Raw genomic sequence first — 20377 nt, forward strand, 5'->3', positions numbered from 1 at the left:
AAAAAATGTGCTTACATAATCCTTAATATAAGGAATATGTTTTGAACTAGTGTTTTGAGGGAAAATATTTCCACTTATACGAAACTGTCTATTTAATAGTAATAAGGAAAGCCTTAAAGTAATAAGTAAAGAGGAAGCCTGAATTCGAGGACTGTATTGCCTGCCAGATTATTAAAGGAATGTGCAAGAATTATTGAAGATCATCATTCTACCCACTTCTTCTTTGAACTTAAAAATTAGAATTAAAAAAACTTTGAAGTTATTGTGAGACTACTCTCTTTTCTTTTTCATGGGTTTATGGAGAATTTTATGGACTTTGGGCAGTAGTCCAATATGGCCAAGAGACAAGGTTTTTCAGCTATCTAGTACAGATTAAAATTAAGATTTATTGTTCATTTTCAGAAGATTTTCTGTTCAGTTAAGAAAAAAGATTATGGGGCTTCCCTGGTGGTGCAGTGGTTGAGAGTCCGCCTGCCGATGCAGGGGACACGGGTTCGTGCCCCGGTCCGGGAGGATCCCACATGCCGCGGAGCAGCTGGGCCCGTGAGCCATGGCCGCTAAGCCTGCGCGTCCGGAGCCTGTGCTCCGCAACGGGAGAGGCCACAACAGTGAGAGGCCCGCGTACCACATAAAAAAAAAAAAAAAGAAAAAAAATTATGAATGCCTTTTCAGTTGGTTCACTCAGTATGACGACAGATAATAGTAAGAGTAATACTGAACACAAGCTTCATAAGGGAAAGCTAAATAAGTGCACAAATTCTCCTTTTGAATCATTTGGTCTTTTGACATAATTCTTACTTAACTAAAAAGATGGCTCATTTGGTCCTCAGGCCAACATCTAGAAATATTTCACTGCCTTAACACAGGTGGGATATTTTTTAAATGAAATACGTTAGAATGCATTATTAAGTAATACTAACATGTCACATCTGTTAAATAACAGCTGCATTTAAAAATATTACAAATCAACAAAGGGAAATCAAGAGGTTAACCATTTCTCTCAGTAACAATTTTACATACTAGTATAACTAAAGATTTAACAGGAAGAACACTTAAGCATGAAAGTGCAATTAAAGCAAAGGGCTGGAATTCTATCTTCCTGTTCCTAATAACACCTGAGCTGACATAAAAGCAAAGTTGTTTAATGCACTGGCATATATATATACCTTAAGGGCTTACTCTTCTCTACCAAATCTTTGTAATTATCATATATAAGAATGTAATGATTATGAAACAAATACTTATTTAAGCATTCAAATGCAGTCTGTTCCCAAAACATATTGTTTTCACTTATTATTTCTCATTGTTGAGAATTAAATTCTCAGATTTGATCACAATAAATTCCAAAACTTACAAATGACTAGCACCTATTTGGAAACAAAGGAATTAAAAGAGGAGGAGAAAAGGTACTATTTACTTTCCCCCAAATCCTTGCAAAGACAATGATGTTTGTGTATGTGTTTTAAAAGGGATAAAAATGTAAAGCACTAATAAATATAATTGCTGCCAAACTTCTAAAATACCAGTTAGAAAAGCTAGTAAATCAATACTCAAAGATTGAGGGCTTTTAGGCAATGATTAAAATGAAGAGGACAAGTTATCAAATTAAATTGGAAAGCTCAGGTAGCTAAAAATAAGATGGCAAAATGGAATTTTTGTTAGAAGAGCAGCAAATGTGAAAATCTTACATCTCAAGATAGCTGACACTGTAAATCATACACTTTGATTAAAAAAAAAAAAGATAGTAGAAGTCTTTTTACTTTGTAGAATTAACCCAAAATTCTAAGACACTTGGATGGGCCTTTACACCATGATATAGGTGACATTAAGGACTTACTTTTTACTTGCATACTTTACATGTGGCTTAAATTGTCAGGCACTCGATCAGTCATTTCCCACAGTTGTTTGAAAATTTTATCAAATGCATTTTATGAAATGAAATGTAATGCAACTGAAATATAGTACTGTCCAAAAGCCATGTATGACTTCACAATATATAACTTCACTTAACTTGATAACTTCACCTATCCCCTTGAAGTCAGGATTAAGGGAAAAAGAAATCAGTCAACAAGAGTTCAATTCACATAAGCATCAATCACAATAGTGTAAATATCCCATTAAAACTGGAAAAATAATGGATGAAACTTTTTTCATTTATATTTGTATAAGTTTTCTGATGCATATAAACTTTCAAAGTTAATTAGAATGCTATGACCTTGTTTTTAAGAAACTAATTCTATAGGCTGAAGAAAATATTTTAAATTGTATTTTCTTTTAAGCACGATATTTTTTCTTTTTAAGGTTGCATTTCTAAAGAAAGTTGGTTAAGCTGTCCAGTTTTCCTAGGATAGTATGCTGTTTAGTTAAACAACTAATTCAATCAAGATTTCTATTGATTTACCTGGAAAAGGGGATACAAGAGAACATTTAAAAAAGAATGGTCATTTCAGAAGTTCTATTCAACAGATGGTATATAAATTACATTCAGAAAAAAATCTTTAAATAAAAGAACACTGCACTCTAACTAGCATTCTCTCACACACAAAAAAACCTAACCAAAGATGTGCTCATGTTCTGTTAAATGAGTATGAAAGCAAAATCATTAAAATACAACTGTTAAACATAGAAGAAAGAAAAAAACATAGACTAGAAATCAAATAGTTTCACATCCAACATACAGGCACCAAAAACTTCAATTTCCAGCTGATTTTTCCAATGTATATTATGGATTTAATTATAAGGAGCTTATTCCTATAGGATTAATTGAATTACTCAATGGTGAATAGATTTTAGCTCAAATTTTTGTAAGGATAACTTGCTATAAATCACTATTCTACCTACTGCTATGTTTCTGCTCACTGCTGTATATGGCCAAACAGATCATGCTCTGATCAAGTAAGTCTCATGTTAATCTACCTATATGTTTACGAGTTGGCAATCAGGTTAAAAGGCACAAAGCTTCATTTCAGTAGTAATTTTTCCTATTACTTAGACAATATTAAGAACTCATTTAGTTTCGGATCCTGTTTACTAAGGATCCTGATCACTAAGAAGAAACTGCAAATTTCCATGGGGGGTAAAACAGGTAGGCCCTTTTCTTCATAAATTTTAGCAGCCTTCAAAGATGTATATATATGAACATTTGGGGGCCTTTTAGTTACTGGAATTGCAAATGACATAACTGCAATTTACTGTTGAAGACCCTTTTTGGTTAATGTTTATATAGCCGTTTCCTCATATTTTCTTTAAAATCTATCAGTATAGCATTTCATTTCTATGCATGGCTTAGCAATTCATAAAACTAAATAAATAGCAAACTGATACTTTACACCAGTTCATTTATCTCAATATACAATTTAGAATATAATGGCAATATTAAAAATATCGATTCCCTCTACGCTGATAATGCTACAAGATTTTACACAAAGTTAAACAACTTTTGTTTTTTCTTTTCTTTTTGATAAAGTTTCATTGCAACCTCCACACACTGGACATCTGACAAGGAAAATGTAATTTCGTCATAAAACATTTATTCCATCACTTTAAACTAAAGTGTCTCATGGAGCTAAACACCAAAAGAATTTAAATAAAAAGGCAATAACCTGTATATACAGAAAATGATCATTCCATAAATATTTACATGACAAGGGAAAAAAATTGAGAATCTAAAACCAGAAATGGCTACAGGTGTGATAATCCTTTCTCAAGACATTTTTAGTTAGGAATCATATAAGCTTTTAAAGTGAAAATAATTACAGAAGCATAACTAAAATATTAATTTTAGTTTTCAGTTTCTTACTATTTAAAGGAGCCAGTAGGTCATAAACAGTCCAAGATTTCAGGGACCAACTATTCAGTTTAGTTTTCAACATCAAATCTTTTTCTTTAGCTCTCATGATGAAACTAAACTTACTTACAGAAAAAATAGAGAGTACTCTAAAAGGTATAAATAAAATTCCAGTTCATCCTCCTTTATAAATACTTGTCAGCCGCTCCAATTCTTTACAGTTGTCCATGCTCAAGGCATCTGCCTTCCTTCGGAGTCGTTCATCATGGTATACTTTTGCTGCATACTGCATATCTGTTTCTGTTAACAACAACCAAAAAATTTTCTAAGTAAATAGTAATTTAGATCAACTAGTTGTTTAAACTCAAAGATGTTTTCATGTAAGTCCTTCAATATATTTCTATTAACTGTTTGTTTGTTTGTTTTAAAGAAATCCAAGTACTAGACCTAAAAGCCATTTGGAATCCTACCATGTGAAACAAACACAGAGGGACTTCCCTGGTGGTGCAGTGGTTAAGAATCCGCCTGCCAATGCAGGGTTCACAAGTTCGAGCCCTGGTCCAGGAAGATCCCATGTGCTGCAGAGCAACTAAGCCTGTGCGCCACAACTACAGAGCCCGTGTGCCACAACTACTGAAGCCCTCATGCTCTAGGGCCCACGTGCCGCAACTACTAAGCCCAAGTGCTGCAACTACTGAAGCCAGCACGCCTGGAGCCGGTGCTCTGCAACAAGAAGTCCATGCACTGCAACAAAGAGTAAGTCCCGCTCCACTGAATTTGTTGAATTGTATATTGAAAATTTTAAACATACACAAGTTGAGTACCACAATAAACACTCTAAAACCCCTCACCTTGATTGACCAATTCTTCACATTTTGTGAAACTATTGATATTGATCTTGTCGGATTGTTAAAAGATTAAACTAAATTATGCCAGAAAAACTACTTGGCTTATGCTAGGGATGGAGTAAAAAAAAATAATAATAAAAAATAATAATATAGAATACTTATGTACTTATGGGTACAAGACATTACGCTAAGTGTTACCATATATTATCTGTTATGGTCCATATTTTAATGACAAGATAACTAAGATTTAGAGAGGTTAAGTAACTAGGTAATGCGTTGGTGAAGACAGGATCTTGCAAGGCAGTCCCAGAGCCAGCACTTTAAACATAACATTACACTCATTCATAAACATGAATATCTTTCCTTCTTTCCTTCTGTTTATGCAGTCAATTCCCAATTTTTATTTAAGGTAATAGAATGTAAGTATGCATAACCCCCAAATCACCCGTATTTGGCTGGGGACTAGGACTTGTATTTGAAAATGAGATATCTAATGTGCTCATCATTCTTTTAGCACAAAATAAGCAGGTCTTTCATACATTCATTCATATGAATTCATTAATCATTCATCCAACTGTTCATACATCCATCAAAAATTTACTCTGCCTATATTGTACCAACAATTGTGCAAGGTGCTACAGATCAAAAAATTAGGTGAAATAAAATTAAATAAGTAAAATTTGGGAAATACTTCCCTTAAGACCTTTAGCTAATGCATGGTTTCCCAACCTCAGCAATACTGGCATTTGGGGCTAGATAATTCTTGGTGTGGAGGTTGTCCTGTGCATCCTAGAATGTTAGGCAGCATCCCTGGCCTTAACCCATCAGATGCCAGTAGCAATCCCTTCCACCCCAACCCCGTGTTGACGCACACAGTTTCCAGACATTACCAAATGTCCCCTGGGAGGCAGGGGCAAATCATTCCCAGCTGAAAAGCCACTGGTCTTATGTAACCTTCTCCACTTTGAGAACATACTGATTCACAGACTCAGAGACTTAGAAACCAAGGAGGTTTCTCCTCTAACTATCAGTATATAGATGAAGAAACCAATGCCAGAGATAAGAACTCTCTTAGAAGTATACAATGGTTATGTTTTATCAAATTTTCCCTAGTGAATAAGAGATGATAATTGCTCCCATTTTCTGAGTATTTACTACATGTGAAACACTTCAACTATTGCCTGATTTAATTTTCACAACAAGCCCATAGTTAGGTATTAGAGAGAAGACTGCGAAGCACAGTGCCTAGATTATGAAAGCAAATTGGTTTTGAATCACAGATCACCTCAATGACCTTGGGCAAGTTACTAATTAATCTCTCTATGCCTCAGTTTCCTCATATGTAAAGTGGGTATAATCGCCTCACAGTGTCATTGTGGAGCTTAAATGAGTTAATATATATAAAGGGCTTGGGACATGACTGAAAAAATAGGCATTATATAAATTATAGTTACTTCCTGTACCCACTCATCATCGTCATCATCCACTTTATACACGAGGGAATAAATTCATAGAGGTTAGAATATTCGGCCTGAATCACTCAGTTAAAAATTTCAGACCTAGGATTCAACTTTAGCCTGTTTAATTCCAATGTCTACACTATATGGTCTATATTATTATCTGGAACAGTAAGAAAAACAAAAAACTATAATAACAGTTCACATGGAGCATCTCAGCAGATTCTTACGGTCAATAGTCAATATTTTTATAGATATAACTGCTTAAATTAAGGAAGCTGAGGCTGGAAGAGCCTAAACAAATTAAGTGTTCACAAGAACTTCTCTACCTACAAAATAAGTAAAGGAAAGTGGAATGTCAACAAAACTCATTGTACATTAAGTGTTACCTGTTGAAGCTAAATTGATGAAGAGTTTCAAATTTAATTCTGAAACAGGATACATATTAAAACTGATGACATAGTTTATACCAGGATTTTTTTCTTTCTTAGTGCTACATAAAATAATGTTGCATGTTACAACTGACAACATCTTAAATACAATGAAATTTGATATTATCTACTTATTTCATCAAATATTTATTAAGAACAATAACATAAACACCGTTTATTAAGTTCTTGCCATGTGCCAAATATTGTTATAAGACCACATGTACATTAAAACATATTGTCTCATTTAAGTACTGGGCTCCGAGTATGTGCCAGGCAATTCTAGAACATTCCTTGAGTAGGGAAATCTACAGTAATCAATTCCAAAGACTCTGAATAAGTTTTTAGATGTTAAATATTTGATAAACTTACTTTGTTGTCTTTCTTTCCAGCAATTATTTCGAATATTAGTCACATAGTCTTCTTCCACACTCTTTTCTACCTTTTGTAATAACATTCCTTTATATTCATTTTTAAAGTCTTTGTTGACATAATAAACGACACCCAAGTTTTCTGTCTGCATTTTAATCGTTTGCCCTGATCCACTGTAAAAGAAATGCTTGATCATTATTTTTTTAATTAAAATTGTACATTCTGATCTGCTTCTACAAATCAAGCTAATAAAAATAATTAAAAAGTCAATATTGGTAATCAAATATTTAATATCATCTCAAATTACCTAAAACCACCACTTATGTCATAAAAAAGTAATCATATTTTAATACATTATGTTCCTGTAAGTTCTCTCAATTTTTAGTTAATAAAAAACTTATTTGGAAAAAATAAATCACTTATTTTTAGACCAATCTGTTTTTAATACTATATAATCACTAGCAATATGATTTTACAAAGTTTCCATTATATTCATTGTATTACACTAAAGTTTTTTGGAAGGTATGCTGCATTAAATTTGCTATATGTCCTGATCACTTATATATAAAGTATATTGTGGAAAAATACCTCACATAACAAAAAAGTAATATTTGCTTTTATTTAATCAATATTTTATAAACAGAAGAGTGAAGTCATATCCTCTTTAACGACACAAATCCTATGTGAGATCAATCACAACTCTATTTTTGTCTTTAAAGTCTTCTAAAGCTTTTTGTCTTTGATGTCAACACATTACCTATTACATTAAATTGCCATCAAGTTCAAACGTAACACTTCTGTCTTTATCCACAATAGAACAGAAATGTAAACTAACGTAATACAAACTTATTGCATAAGTAAACTACCTTTAAAATTAGACATTTTAAAATCAGGTACACACGTAGTAATAGAATATTTGGCACTTAAAAGTTTAAAAGAGGACAAGGCCCTTTAAAGTTAGTTAGGTAAGAAACAAGAGTTCTTTTTTTGTAAAACTTCACTGAGCTACTTACGATCTGGGATATAAGGAATAAGGAGGATTAGAGACCATCAACTGGCTTAATAATGACACGAGGATCAATACAATAATGGGCATCAGCTGGATAAACACAGAAAAACCTCCCTACAAAAAAATCATCAAAGAATAACAAATTGTAATATAACTTTATTTGTCAATACTCCAACAATTGTCAAACATTTTTAGAGGAAGAAAGGACATTTGAGATCATCAGTTCAGTGCTTCCAAATCTGCCTGATCATACCAATGTCCTGGGGTGATTCTTAAAATATAACTTTTTAGGTGCTTCACCTAGAGATCCTGATCATGATTTGGAAAACACTGGTATAACCTGATCTCATTTTACAGATGAGGAAGTTCTCTGTCTCCCTCTTTTTCTTCGTACACAGAGACTCTATCAATACGCAGCAGGTTGCAAAACTATTTTTATCATGGATTTGAGGGTGGAACATGGACACTGATGAGAGTGGCACAGCTGGGGACCAGACCTTTTAATTTCTGGTCCAGTGCTCTTTCCATTTACCTTTCTCCTTCACGTAATTTAACAGCTATATGCAATTAGGTATTACTGCATTAGAATAAGGCAAGTTACTTCTAATTTAATTTTTTCAGTATTAATTCTAAATTATTTAGAACCAACAATAAGAATTTACATTCAGAACATGCACACTGCAAGTTTACCTTCATTAGAATCATAGAATACCAAATGTGAAAGTGTCATATTGCCCAACCATCCCTCACCTTGACTTCTACCCCTGCTCCCCCAATATCCCTAAGGATTCTCTAGTCTCTATTGAACACCTCTGGTAAAAGAAAACTCATCACTTCCTTTTAAAACAACTTGCCCTATTTTCAGACAACTCTATGCTTTTCCTGAGCTGAAATTTGCCATTTTCTGATTTCTAATCATATCATAAACATACATCTCCTCTTTCTTCTTCTCTTTCATGTCCACTATGTTGATGTTGATGTTGACTGCTATAGCCAGCTCGTCCATTTGAAAATGAATGTACACTACCTAGAAAGTTAAAAGCAAGGTTAAATTAGGGAGAACAATTATCATCAGAAAAATCATATTTTCCTTTATATTTTTATTTATTTATTTTAATTACTAAAACAATGCATGTTTGAGTAATGAATGCTTATTGCCCTCTCCTCTTGTGAGTGAAGGGTGGACAAAACCAGGAATGATTCTTCTTTGCTTCCCTTAAACTAAGGAGAAGCGCTTTCTTGATGAAAACTTGAATGAGAGGTCCTCCCTAATACTGCATACAGAGAGGACTTTTGCTGTGGTTGGTTGATTTTACAAACCTTGGATCATTAAACTGAAACTCTGCTTTCTGCATTTATCAATGAATCACAAGTACTTCTAGAAATCAAAAGCTCATGCTCTGATTCATTTTTTAAAAAACAGCTGTATAATATACTATGGTACAGGTGGACCACAATTTTCAAACATTTTCTTGTTGATGGACATTCAAGTTGTTTTCAAAAAAGGTGACCAACCAGAAATGGCTATCACTGATAAAGTAAACTATGTTATAACAAGCAAAAGAACTGCAAATCAACTATCAGAAAAATTCACTATTGTCTGAAAGATTTCTAATTGTTCCCAGCATATTTTTAGTCAAAATTATTAGTCTGAATAATTTTTTTGTGAGAGGTAATTATGTATCCTAGTATGTCAAAATGCAGGTTATATTTTCAGTCATTAATTTGTATTTACACATCCTCTTTCTTTCAAGGATGCTTTACAAAATGCCTTATCAATGATCACAATCTTTCTCAATCATATCCAGACAGGACTACCAGGCCAAATTATATTGCTACATTCATAAAGACTATCCTAATTTTGAATGGGATGTTTAACTTAGCACCTTTTGTTACTGCTGTAAACAAGACTGGACCTATAATTTTAAACACCTTAGAGAAGCTACTCTTAAAGAAAATTAATTTCCACACAAGCAACTTACAGTAAATGTAAGTAAAACACAGTACTACTTATGCTGGTACTAAAAATCTATTCATTTAGTAGTACTTCTACAGTATTTTACTTTGATAGCGTAGTTTAAGAAATTATTTGTATCTTAATGTAATTTTTTAAAACCCACTTACTTTATATGTAACTTATGATTCAGACATTTCAATGGACAGTACCTCCACATACATCCATATTAACAATCTACAATATTATTAATGAAATCTACAAAGATCTTCAAAGAACCAATGTCAAATAGTCTTTCAAGGTACAGGTTACCTCCTACAATTGTATTGGCACTTAACTAATGCATTGCCACTGGATTTCCTACTTACAGATCCTTTCTTCAGCTCTATGTAAAATACACATCTTTTAAAAAATAAAGTATGTTCTAGAAAAAAGACAGACTTACAATAAAGGTAATAAGTCTAACAATTTTCTTCTATCTTCATGAAAACCATCACAGGATCATAATGCTATAAGAAAATGTCAGGGAGAAGGTACATAAATCTCTAAATAGCCTAACTGGAGGTGATGATCTCTAGCTTCATAAAGTACACATATTTATAACTAACATTAAAATACCTGAAGGAAATCCACCACCAAAGAATATATTAAACAAGTCTTCTGGAGTTATATCAGCTTCACAACCTCTATGGAAATTAAATCTACCATTGTTCTGCTGATTACATGCTTGTTCCTCATTGCCTGTGAGGTCATACTGCTTTCGTTTTTCTGGATTGCTTAAAACCGCATAAGCATTTCCAATCTCTGAAAAAGTAATGAGCAAAAGTTGATAAGCAAAGCTTTTATATTATAAAAGACTGCCCCATATAAAGGCTACTTGTCAAACAATAACAAAAAGTGACTTGAGGTTAATCAAAAAAATAATAAGACAGTAACAAGTTCTTTTAAAGGTATTATACATTGCTTACAATTACACATATTACCTCCCAAGACAATTTTTTATATTATCCAGGCAAGTCTCCCTACTGCCTTGAACATAAAGGAATGCTCATCTTGCTTTCTTACCATTGTGCTCCCCTAACTTCCTGCTTCTTTTCTTGAGTATCCCAATGTAGTCATTCATTACTGCCCTTCAAACCAATAATAATAGCAGTAGCCACCAACTACCAGGCTCTGACCTCAGTATCTTATTACTTTATCCATTAGTATCTCAACTTTACAGATGAGCCCCCTGAGGTTCAAAAAGGTTAGGAAACTTGTTCAAGATCAAATTTATTTTAGGATAGTAAGTAAACTCTATGCAACCTACACCATAAACCTTTTTTTGCACACTCCAGCCCAGAGTAAGCTATTCTTCATTTTATTCCTGAACAATTTATTTCTCTTAAACTGTCAACTCCATGAGGGTAGGGACTGTATCTAAGTTTTCACTGCAATATCCCCATGGTAGAGCATAGAGGCTGAATTTGTTTTGAATGAATCCATATATCCATATCTCTAGTCCTCCTATCTCACTTTGCTACTTTCATGATATTCATAAAGAATTCTATTGCCTACCTCATACTCCCATGTCCAAAAGAGCACATTAATTACCTAAATGTCTTCTCGAGGTAATTTACAAAAGCTGTAATGCTTTAATCAAAATGCAAGAATTACTCTATTCATATTCTGAAACATCTAATAATTAATCATTTTATAAGAACAGCTTACTTCTTAAACTGGATCATAAACCTCTTGCATATGGGATTATTTTAAAAATACTTTTGAGATCCCATGTGGTGGCTGCCATAGGCACTGTGCAAGCAAATACATGCTCATTAGGTAGTTGTTTCTGGAGGACTACATATCACACTGAAATTAATCATATACAGATACTCTAGACCCTTTCTTCTGAATGAGAGATAGCTTTCAGGTGGTCTGTGAACCCTATGGTATGAAAAATTAGGTGGATGGTCCATTTATCTGAGGAGATGGTCCAAAACCTTCTTCAGATTTTCAAATAGATCTGTGACTCAGAAATACAGCAATCATTTATAATGCTGCTCCAGTGGAGAAGTACAATCAGAGATCCCAGCAATGTACTTACAAACACCATCAAGGTATTAACACATACCTAAAAAAGAAGTATATCTTTCAATATCTGCCAAAGTTGTACTTCGAGTAATAATATCAGTTTTAGGATTTAACCTCTATGCACTAAAAGGACTATTTCAGGTTCATAATGCTATTGCTTTTTATACTAATAATATATTGGCAGCCCAATTCTATCTTTAAAGCTTTGCTTTTTAAAAAAATGACTTCCAAACATTATGATGTTTTAGAAAATATTTGTGAAAGATTGTCATAATTCATAATTGTATATGTAAGACAATTTATTCTATCTACTGTGACTAATCTTCTATTCACTTACTTTGTGCTATACCTATAATCCAGATTTTTTTTTCAGGTCCTTATTATCTTACGAATTAAAACCAAAATTTATTTTGGTATTCAAAAGGCTCACAAAATACATTTCCATCTCAGTGTTATTTACTTCACTAAAAGATACCTACCTTCTGCTTTATTCATTTTTCCTTAATCACACTTTTTATATCTTGAGGTTAACTTTAGATTCACATGAAGTTGTAAAAAATATTACAGAGAGATCCCTTCTACCTGTTACCTAATTTCCCCAATGGTAATATCTTATAAAATTATAGCACAGTATCACAGATAGGATACTGACATTGATATAATCAGGATATAGAACATTTCCATCACCGTCTCAGGTTGTCCTTTTATAACCACACCCACTTCCTTCCCCTCCATCCCCTCTTTAAATCCCCACAACAACTAACCACTCTATTCTCTATTTCTAAAATCTTGGCATTTCAAGAATGTTATATCAATGGAATAATACAGTATATAAATAGAATGGCACCTCCCAGATTGGCGTTTTTCAATCAGCATAATTCTTTGGAGGTGGATCCAAGCTGTTATGTAAGCCATTCATTCCTTTTTTATTGTTTTCCATGGTATGGATGTTTGTTTCACTAATAACCCAGTGAACAACATCTGGGCTGTTTCTAGTTTTTGGTTATTACAAATAAAACTGCTACATAGGGACTTCCCTGGTGGCGCAGTGGTTAAGAATCCGCCTGCCAATACAGGGGACTCGGGTTCGAGCCCTGGTCCGGGAAGATCCCACATGCCGTGGAGCAACTAATCCCGTGTGCCACAGCTACTGAGCCTGCACTCTAGAGCCCGTGAACCACAACTATTGAGCCCATGTGCTGCAACTACTGAAGCCCACACACCTAGAGCCCATGCTCCACAACAAAAGAAGCCACCGCAATGAAGAGTAGCCCTCGCTCGCCACAACTAGAGAACGCCTGTGCACAACAACGAGGACCCAACGCAGCCAAAAATAAATAAATTTAAAAAAAAACAAAACTGTGGGCCTCCCTGGTGGCGCAGTGGTTGAGAGTCCGCCTGCCGATGCAGGGGACATGGGTTCGTGCCCCGGTCCGGGAGGATCCCACATGCCGTGGAGCGGCTGGGCCCGTGAGCCATGGCCGCTGAGCCTGCGCGTCCGGAGCCTGTGCTCCGCAACGGGAGAGGCCACAACAGTGAGAGGCCCACATACCGCAAAAAAAAAACACCAAAAAACAACAAAAAAAACTGCTATGTACATTCATGTACGTGTAAACATAAATTTTTATTTCTGGGATAAATTCCCAGAAATGCAATTGCTGGGCTATTAGTTGAATACTTAGTTTTGTGAGAAACTGCTAAACTGTTTTACAGAGTGACTGTGTCATTTCATATCCCATCAGCAATGTATAAGTGATCCAGTTACTCTGCATCCATACCAGTATTTGGTGTTCTTACTAATTTTTACTTTAACCATTCTGATAGGTGTGTAGTGATATCTCATTTTGGTTTTACTTTGCATTATCCCTAATGGCTAATGAATGATATTAAAAAACCTTTTCACATGCTTATTTGCCATGTGTATATAATCTTTTGTGGGATGTCTCTTCATGTCTCTTAGCCAATTTCTAATTGGGTTGTCTGCTTTTTTAATTTGGGGTTTGGGGAGTTCTTTATATAACCTAGATACTAGTCCTTTGTCAGATATGTGCTTGGCAAATATTTTCTCCTATATTGTTACTTGTCTTTTCTGTTACTTCATAGCATCTTTGCAGAGCAAACAAAAAATTTTTTGAAGTCCAACTTACCCACTTTTTGTTTTATAAACTGTCTAGGTTAAGTCTAAGAAGTCACTGCATAGCCTAAGATTCTAAAGTTTTGCTTCCATGATTTTTTGCTAAAAGTTAAAGTGTTGTTTTATATTTATATTCAAGATTCATGTCGAATTCATTCTTATATAAAGCATGAGATTTAGTTGAGTCAAGGTTAAATTTTGTTGTTGTTGTTTTACCTATGAACGTCCAATTGCTCCAAAACCATTTGCTGAAAAGGCTATCTCTTCTCCACTGAATTATTTTGCACCTTTGTCATACTGTATGGGTTCCCTGTCCTGTTCCATTGATCTATGTGTCTATCCCTCTCCCAATATTACACTGTTTTGCTAACTGTAGCTATAAAGTGAGTCCTAAAATCAGGTACACTAATTACTCCTACTCCTTACCTTTAATGAACCATTTTTATTTATTCAGGCTCTTTGTATTTCCATATGAGTTTTAGAATAAACTTGCTCTTATCTACAAAGAAGTCTTGTTAGGATTTTGACAGGAACTGTATTAAATGTGTTTATCAACTTGGGGAGTCTTGACATCTTTACTACCATGTCCTTCAACCCATGAACATGATATATCGTTCCATTTATTTAGATCCTCTGATTTCTTTCATTAGTATTGTATAGCTTTCAACATACAAATCTTATACAAGTTTTGTTAAATTTACAGCTAAGTATTTATGTGTGTGTGATTGTAAACAGTAATGTATTTTTAATTTCAGTGTCTACATGTTCACTACTAGTATATAGAAATATGCTAAATAGAAATTGATTTTTGTATGTTTATCTTGTACCCTGAAATCTTGCAGGATTCATTTATTAGTTCTAGGAGTTTTTTTTTTTTTTTTGGTACATTCCATGAGGATTTTATACATGATCATGTTATTTGCAAATAGGGACAGTTTGATCTCTTCCTTTCCAATCTGTGTGCTTTTTATTTCCTTCTCTCACCTTAATGCACTGACTAGAATTTCCAACACTATGTTGAGTAAGAGTGGAGAAAGGGGACATTCTTGTTTGTTTCCAGTGTTAGGGGGAAAGCATTAAGTCTTTCACTGTTAAGTATACTGTTAACTGTAGGTTTTCCATAGTTGCTCTTTTATCAATTTGAGGCAGTTTCCTTTGGAATTACTATTTTTCTATCAGTGTTTTATTTCCTGTCAGTTTTACCATGAATGAGTAGAGAAATTTTTCAAATGCTTTTACTGCACTGACTGATAAAATAAGATTTTTCTTATTTAGCCTATTAACACAGTGGATCACACTGACTGATATTCAAATAGTGAACCAGCTTTGCATCCTTGGAATAAACTCTACTTGGTCAGGATGTATAATTTTTTTAAAAGATTGTTTTTTTTTTTTAAATAAATTTATTTATTTTATTTATTTTTCGCTGCATTGGGTCTTCGTTGCTGTGCGCGGTCTTTCTCTAGTTGCGGCAAGCGGGGGCTACTCTTCGTTGTGGTGCGTGGGCTTCTCACTGCGGTGGCTTCTCTTGTTGTGCAGCACGGGCTCTAGGCGCGCAGGCTCAGTAGTTGTGGCGCGCGGGCTCTAGAGCACAGGCTCGGTAGTTGTGGCGAAGATTGTTGAATTCTGATGTTTTATTAAGGATATTTGGGTTTATTCCATGAAGGATATTAGTCTGTAGTTTTCTTTTTTTGTAGTGCCTTTGACTGGTTTTGATAGCAGCGTAATAATTATTTTGTGAAATGGACTGGGAAATATTTCCTTCTCTTCTATTTTCAGGAAGAGACTGTAGAATTGGTTTTAACTCTTCTTGAAAAGTTTCATAGAATTCTCCAATAAAGACATCTGAGCCTGGAGATTTCCTTTTGGGAGTTTCCTAATTACAAGTTTACTTAACTTAACTTACTTATAGGGCTGTTCATATTACCTACTTCAAAGTGAGTGAGTTCTGATCATTTTCAATTTTCAAAAAATTGGTTGTAAATTTATGTGTGTGGAGCTGTTCATAGTATTCTCTTACCTTTCTGATGTTTGCAGAGTTTGTATCCTTGTTTCTGATACTATTTTTGATAATAGTAAATTGTCTTCTTTTTTCCCTTTGTCTGTCTGTCAATTTTATTGATCTTTTCAAACAACTGGTTCTTTTGTTTCACTGTTTTCAATTTTACTGATTTTCACTATTGTTTTTCTGTTTTCAATTTTACTGATCTCCACTCTCACCTTTATTTCCTTCCTTCTTCTTGCTTTAGGTTTACTTTGCTTTTCTTTTTCTAGTTTCATAAGGAGAAGCCTAGATGACTAAGGCTGTTCCTCTCTTCTAACACGTGCACTAAGTGTTATGTTTCCTCTTAGTGTTGCTTTAGCTGGTTCCCTCGAATTTTTGATATGTTGAATTTTTATTCAGTTTAATGTATTTTTTAAAAGTTCTCTTTGAGATTTCTTTTACCCATAGATTATTTGGAAGTGTGGTGTTCAGTTTCCAAGTGATTGAACATTTTCCAATTATCTTTCTGTTATTGACTCTATTTTGATTTCGTTGTGGTCAAAGAACACACTCTGTATGATTTCAGTTTTTTAACTTGGTAGAAATTTATTTTATGATCCAGGACATGGTCTAACTTGGAGTATGTTCTGAGCACCTGGAAAGATTTTATAGTCTGCTGTTGGGTGGAGTGTTCTATAAATGTTGATTAAATCTTCTTGGGTAATAGTGGTGTTTAATTCTTTTATATTCTTGCTGATTTTCTGTCTTTTTGTTCTATCAAGTGTTGAGAGAGAGCTGCTAAAGTTTCCAACTATAATTGTGAATTTACCTATTTCTCTTTCCAGTTATATTAGTTTTTGACTTACATATTTTGCATCTGTTTTTTGGTGCATACACATTTATATTGTTATATCCCCTTGAAGGAGATTGTCCCTTTATCATAACATAATATCTCTCTCTGGTAATTTTTTTAGTCTAAATTCTACTTTTTCTAGTATTAATACAGCTATTCCACTTTCTTTTGATTAATGTTTACATGATATATCAATTTTCATTTCTTTACTTTCAGCCTGTCTATATTGTTATAAATGCAGTGAGTTTCTTATAGGTAACATATAGTCGAGCCATATATTTTTAATTAACTCGGCCGATCTGTCCTTTAATTGATATATTCAGATCATTTACATTTATATGTAACTACTGATAAGTTAGAGCTTATGTCTACCATTTTATTTTTTGTTTTCTGTTCTGTTTTCTTTTCCCTGACTTCCTGGGAGTTATGTGAACATGCTTTTTGGAATTCCATTTTGATTTATCTAGTGTTTTCTGACTCTATCTCTTTGTACAGTTTTTCAGTGGTTGTTCTAGATATTACATTATATATACATAACTTACCACAGCCTACTAATATCATCACTTTGCTAGTTCAAGTGTACTGTGAAATCCTTACTTCTACTTCTCTTTACTTTCCTTTGTTCTTCCCCATTTATAATGTAACTGCCTTATGTATTTTCTCTACATACATTGAGAACCACATCAGATAATATTAAAATTTTTGCTTCAAATGTCAAACATAATTTAGAAATTCAAGAGAAGCAAAGTATATTGCATTTACCCATATTTTTGCTTATGCTGTCCTTCCTTCTTGATATTTCAGATTCCTTTTTTTTATTTCCTTTTGTTTAGAAAATTTCCTTTAGCTATTCTTTTAGGGTATGTCTGCTAATGACAAATTCTATTACTTTTCCTTCATCTGAAAATATCTTGATTTCCCCTTCCTTCCTGAAAGATATTTTTGCTGGGTATAGAATTCTGGGTTGATAGTTTCTTTTCTTTCAGTATTGAAAAATGTGCCACTTCTTCCCGGCCTGCATGATTTCAGATGTGAAATTCACTGTCATTTGAATTGCTTTGCCCCTATAGGTAAGGTCTCACTTCTATTTTGCTGCTTTCAAGGTTTTTTCTTTATCTTCAGTTTTCAGAAATTTGACTATGATGTGTCTTGGTGTGGATTTCACTGGGCTTATCTTTTTGGAGTTTACTCAACTTCTTAAATTATGGAAGTTTATATCTTTTGTCAAGTATTTGAAGTTTTCAAACTTTATTTTTTTTAGTACTTTTTCAGCTATGCCCTCTTTCTCCTCTTCTTCTAGGAAACATGTAAGAATGTGAAATCTTTTTTTATTGTCTCACTTGTACGTGAGGTTATGTTCCTTTTTTCTCTTTCAGTCTATTTTCTCTGCTGTTCAGACTGAATAATGTCCACTTTTCTATTTTCCAGTTCACTGATTTTTTTTCCTGTTATTCTGCTGTTTATGCTATTCATTGCTAGTTTCATTTTGGTTTTGCACTTTTAATTTATAGAATTTCTATTTGATTCTTTATACCTTTTGTTTATTTGCTCTGACTTTCTATTTCTTTGCTGAGACTAAAAAATTCTAAATGTTTCAAGCCTATCTGTAATTGCTCATTGAAGCATTTTTATGATGGATGCTTTAAAGCCTTTGTTAGGCAATTCTAACTCTTCTGTCATCTTCATGTGCATTTCTATTGATTGACTTTTAAAATTTGATTTGAAGTGTTCCTAATGTTTAGTATGGTAAGTGATTTTCAATTGATTTGTGATCATTTGAGGTATTATCTTATAAAGCTGTCGACCTTTCTAAAGCTTCTGTTTTAATTGTCCTGTTTGGTACAGGAAGTGAGGATACCATCTTGTTACTCCAAGGTGGGAGCAGAAGTTGAGGTTTCCCCCTTGGCCTCTGATGACATCTGAAAGAAGAGGCTCCTCATCACTGATGGGCAGGGATGGGATTTCCAGTCCCCAATCAAGCCTCCACTGATATCTCTTTGGCTGGAAAGAGGAGGGGTGCCTCATTATTGCTCCCAAGGTGGCTTTAATGACACCCACAATGATATGGCTTTGCTTACCTCTGGATGGCAGTGAAATTCCAGGCCACTTATAACACTACCCTGGGTGGTGGGGGAGAGGAAGGGATACCTTGTTGCTGGTAGCAGTGGAAGTAACAGCTCCCTACTCAATCTTCTCTGTTACCACCCCAGTTGGGAGGGTAGGGCATCTCATTACAGCCTGGAGAGGGTGACAGTATAGGTTCTCAGCCTCTGCTGGTATGGATGTGGGTGGGGCCACAGTTTTTTCTGTGGTATTTGGCTGCGGTAGAAAGACTACTGCTTAAAAGTTTTCTGTCTTGCTATGTTGCCCCTTTCTGGGTTGTCTGGCTAGAGACAGCAGGCCTTTCTTGGGAATTGTTTGTCTGTGCTCATTGGTGTTTCTGGGTTATCTGCTTCTCCAGCACCCAGTCTAAGACATATAAGGCAAAATGAAACCCAAGCAACACACTGCCATGTTGTTCTTTGGGTCCCAAGGTCCTTAGCTGGTCTACCTTCTTCCCTCTATGTTTCAGTTTTCTTATGTTTATTTTATTTTATAACTAATATCCAGTTGCACTTTAGTGTGAGGAAGAGGGAAAAGTATATCTCTTGCATCTTCCTGAAAGTGGACGTTGTCACTGACTTTTTTTTTTTTTTTTTTTTGCAGTACACGGGCCTCTCACTGCTGTGGCCTCTCCCGCTGCGGAGCACAGGCTCCGGACGCGCAGGCTCAGCGGCCATGGCTCACGGGCCCAGCTGCTCCGTGGCATGTGGGATCTTCCCAGACCGGGGCACGAACCCGTGTCCCCTGCATCAGCAGGCGGACTCTCAACCACTGCGCCACCAGGGAAGCCCGTCACTGACTTTTAAAACACTTCCCTCATTCTCATATCCAAGTTTCTGCCATCTTCTCTCTTCGCTAACCATAGAAATCATACACACTTTGTGTAAACTCTTAATTCTCACCAATTATATGACGGCTTCTCCAATTACTCTGATTATAATTCTACTTTACCTTTCTGACTTTTCTTCAGACATCTTTATTCTATGTTTTGAATTTAATTACATTCAGTCTTCTGGGAGATCCTGGGTAAATCAGTTAATCTCTCTGAGCCTCAATTTTCTTATGTGTGAAAGAATGACACTGGTTCCCATCTATTTCAGAAGATTGTTAATAAGCATTAAATTTTTAAAAATAGGAAATAAAAAACTATAAAATGCTTGTCAAATGTTAGGTATTACCATTATTCCAAATGTTCTGTGTGAGTCTTGTCTCCTCTTCAAAAATTACAAATTCTTTGAGTAAGAGGATATCTCATATTTTCTTACTGTATTTCTCTCAGAATTAGCCCATAGGGTAGAACTGATATCTCTGTTCTTATAGATTCACTCTAGATGTTAAGAATATTGAACTACCAAACCTAACACAGGCAGTAGCA

General features: G+C 34.5%; 1 protein-coding gene across 2 annotated transcripts in view; it reads right to left on the reverse strand.

Moving 5' to 3' along the window:
- Positions 1 to 2293: 2293 nt before the first annotated feature.
- DNAJB14 (DnaJ heat shock protein family (Hsp40) member B14) overlaps positions 2294 to 20377 on the reverse strand; it is a 42980-nt gene continuing 24896 nt past the window's right edge. For both annotated transcript variants that reach the window (XM_029235166.1, XM_029235167.1), the window contains 5 exons: positions 10474 to 10659; positions 8834 to 8928; positions 7906 to 8015; positions 6893 to 7065; positions 2294 to 4087 (listed from right to left, as the gene is read on the reverse strand). In XM_029235166.1, the coding sequence (XP_029090999.1) occupies positions 3963 to 4087; positions 6893 to 7065; positions 7906 to 8015; positions 8834 to 8928; positions 10474 to 10659 (689 nt within the window). In that variant the 3' untranslated portion in view covers positions 2294 to 3962. The remainder of the gene's footprint in view (positions 4088 to 6892; positions 7066 to 7905; positions 8016 to 8833; positions 8929 to 10473; positions 10660 to 20377) is intronic.

This window comes from Monodon monoceros, unplaced genomic scaffold (assembly GCF_005190385.1).
Source record: "Monodon monoceros isolate NGI ecotype Baffin Bay Population unplaced genomic scaffold, NGI_Narwhal_1 Super_Scaffold_20, whole genome shotgun sequence".
NCBI lineage: Eukaryota > Metazoa > Chordata > Mammalia > Artiodactyla > Monodontidae > Monodon > Monodon monoceros.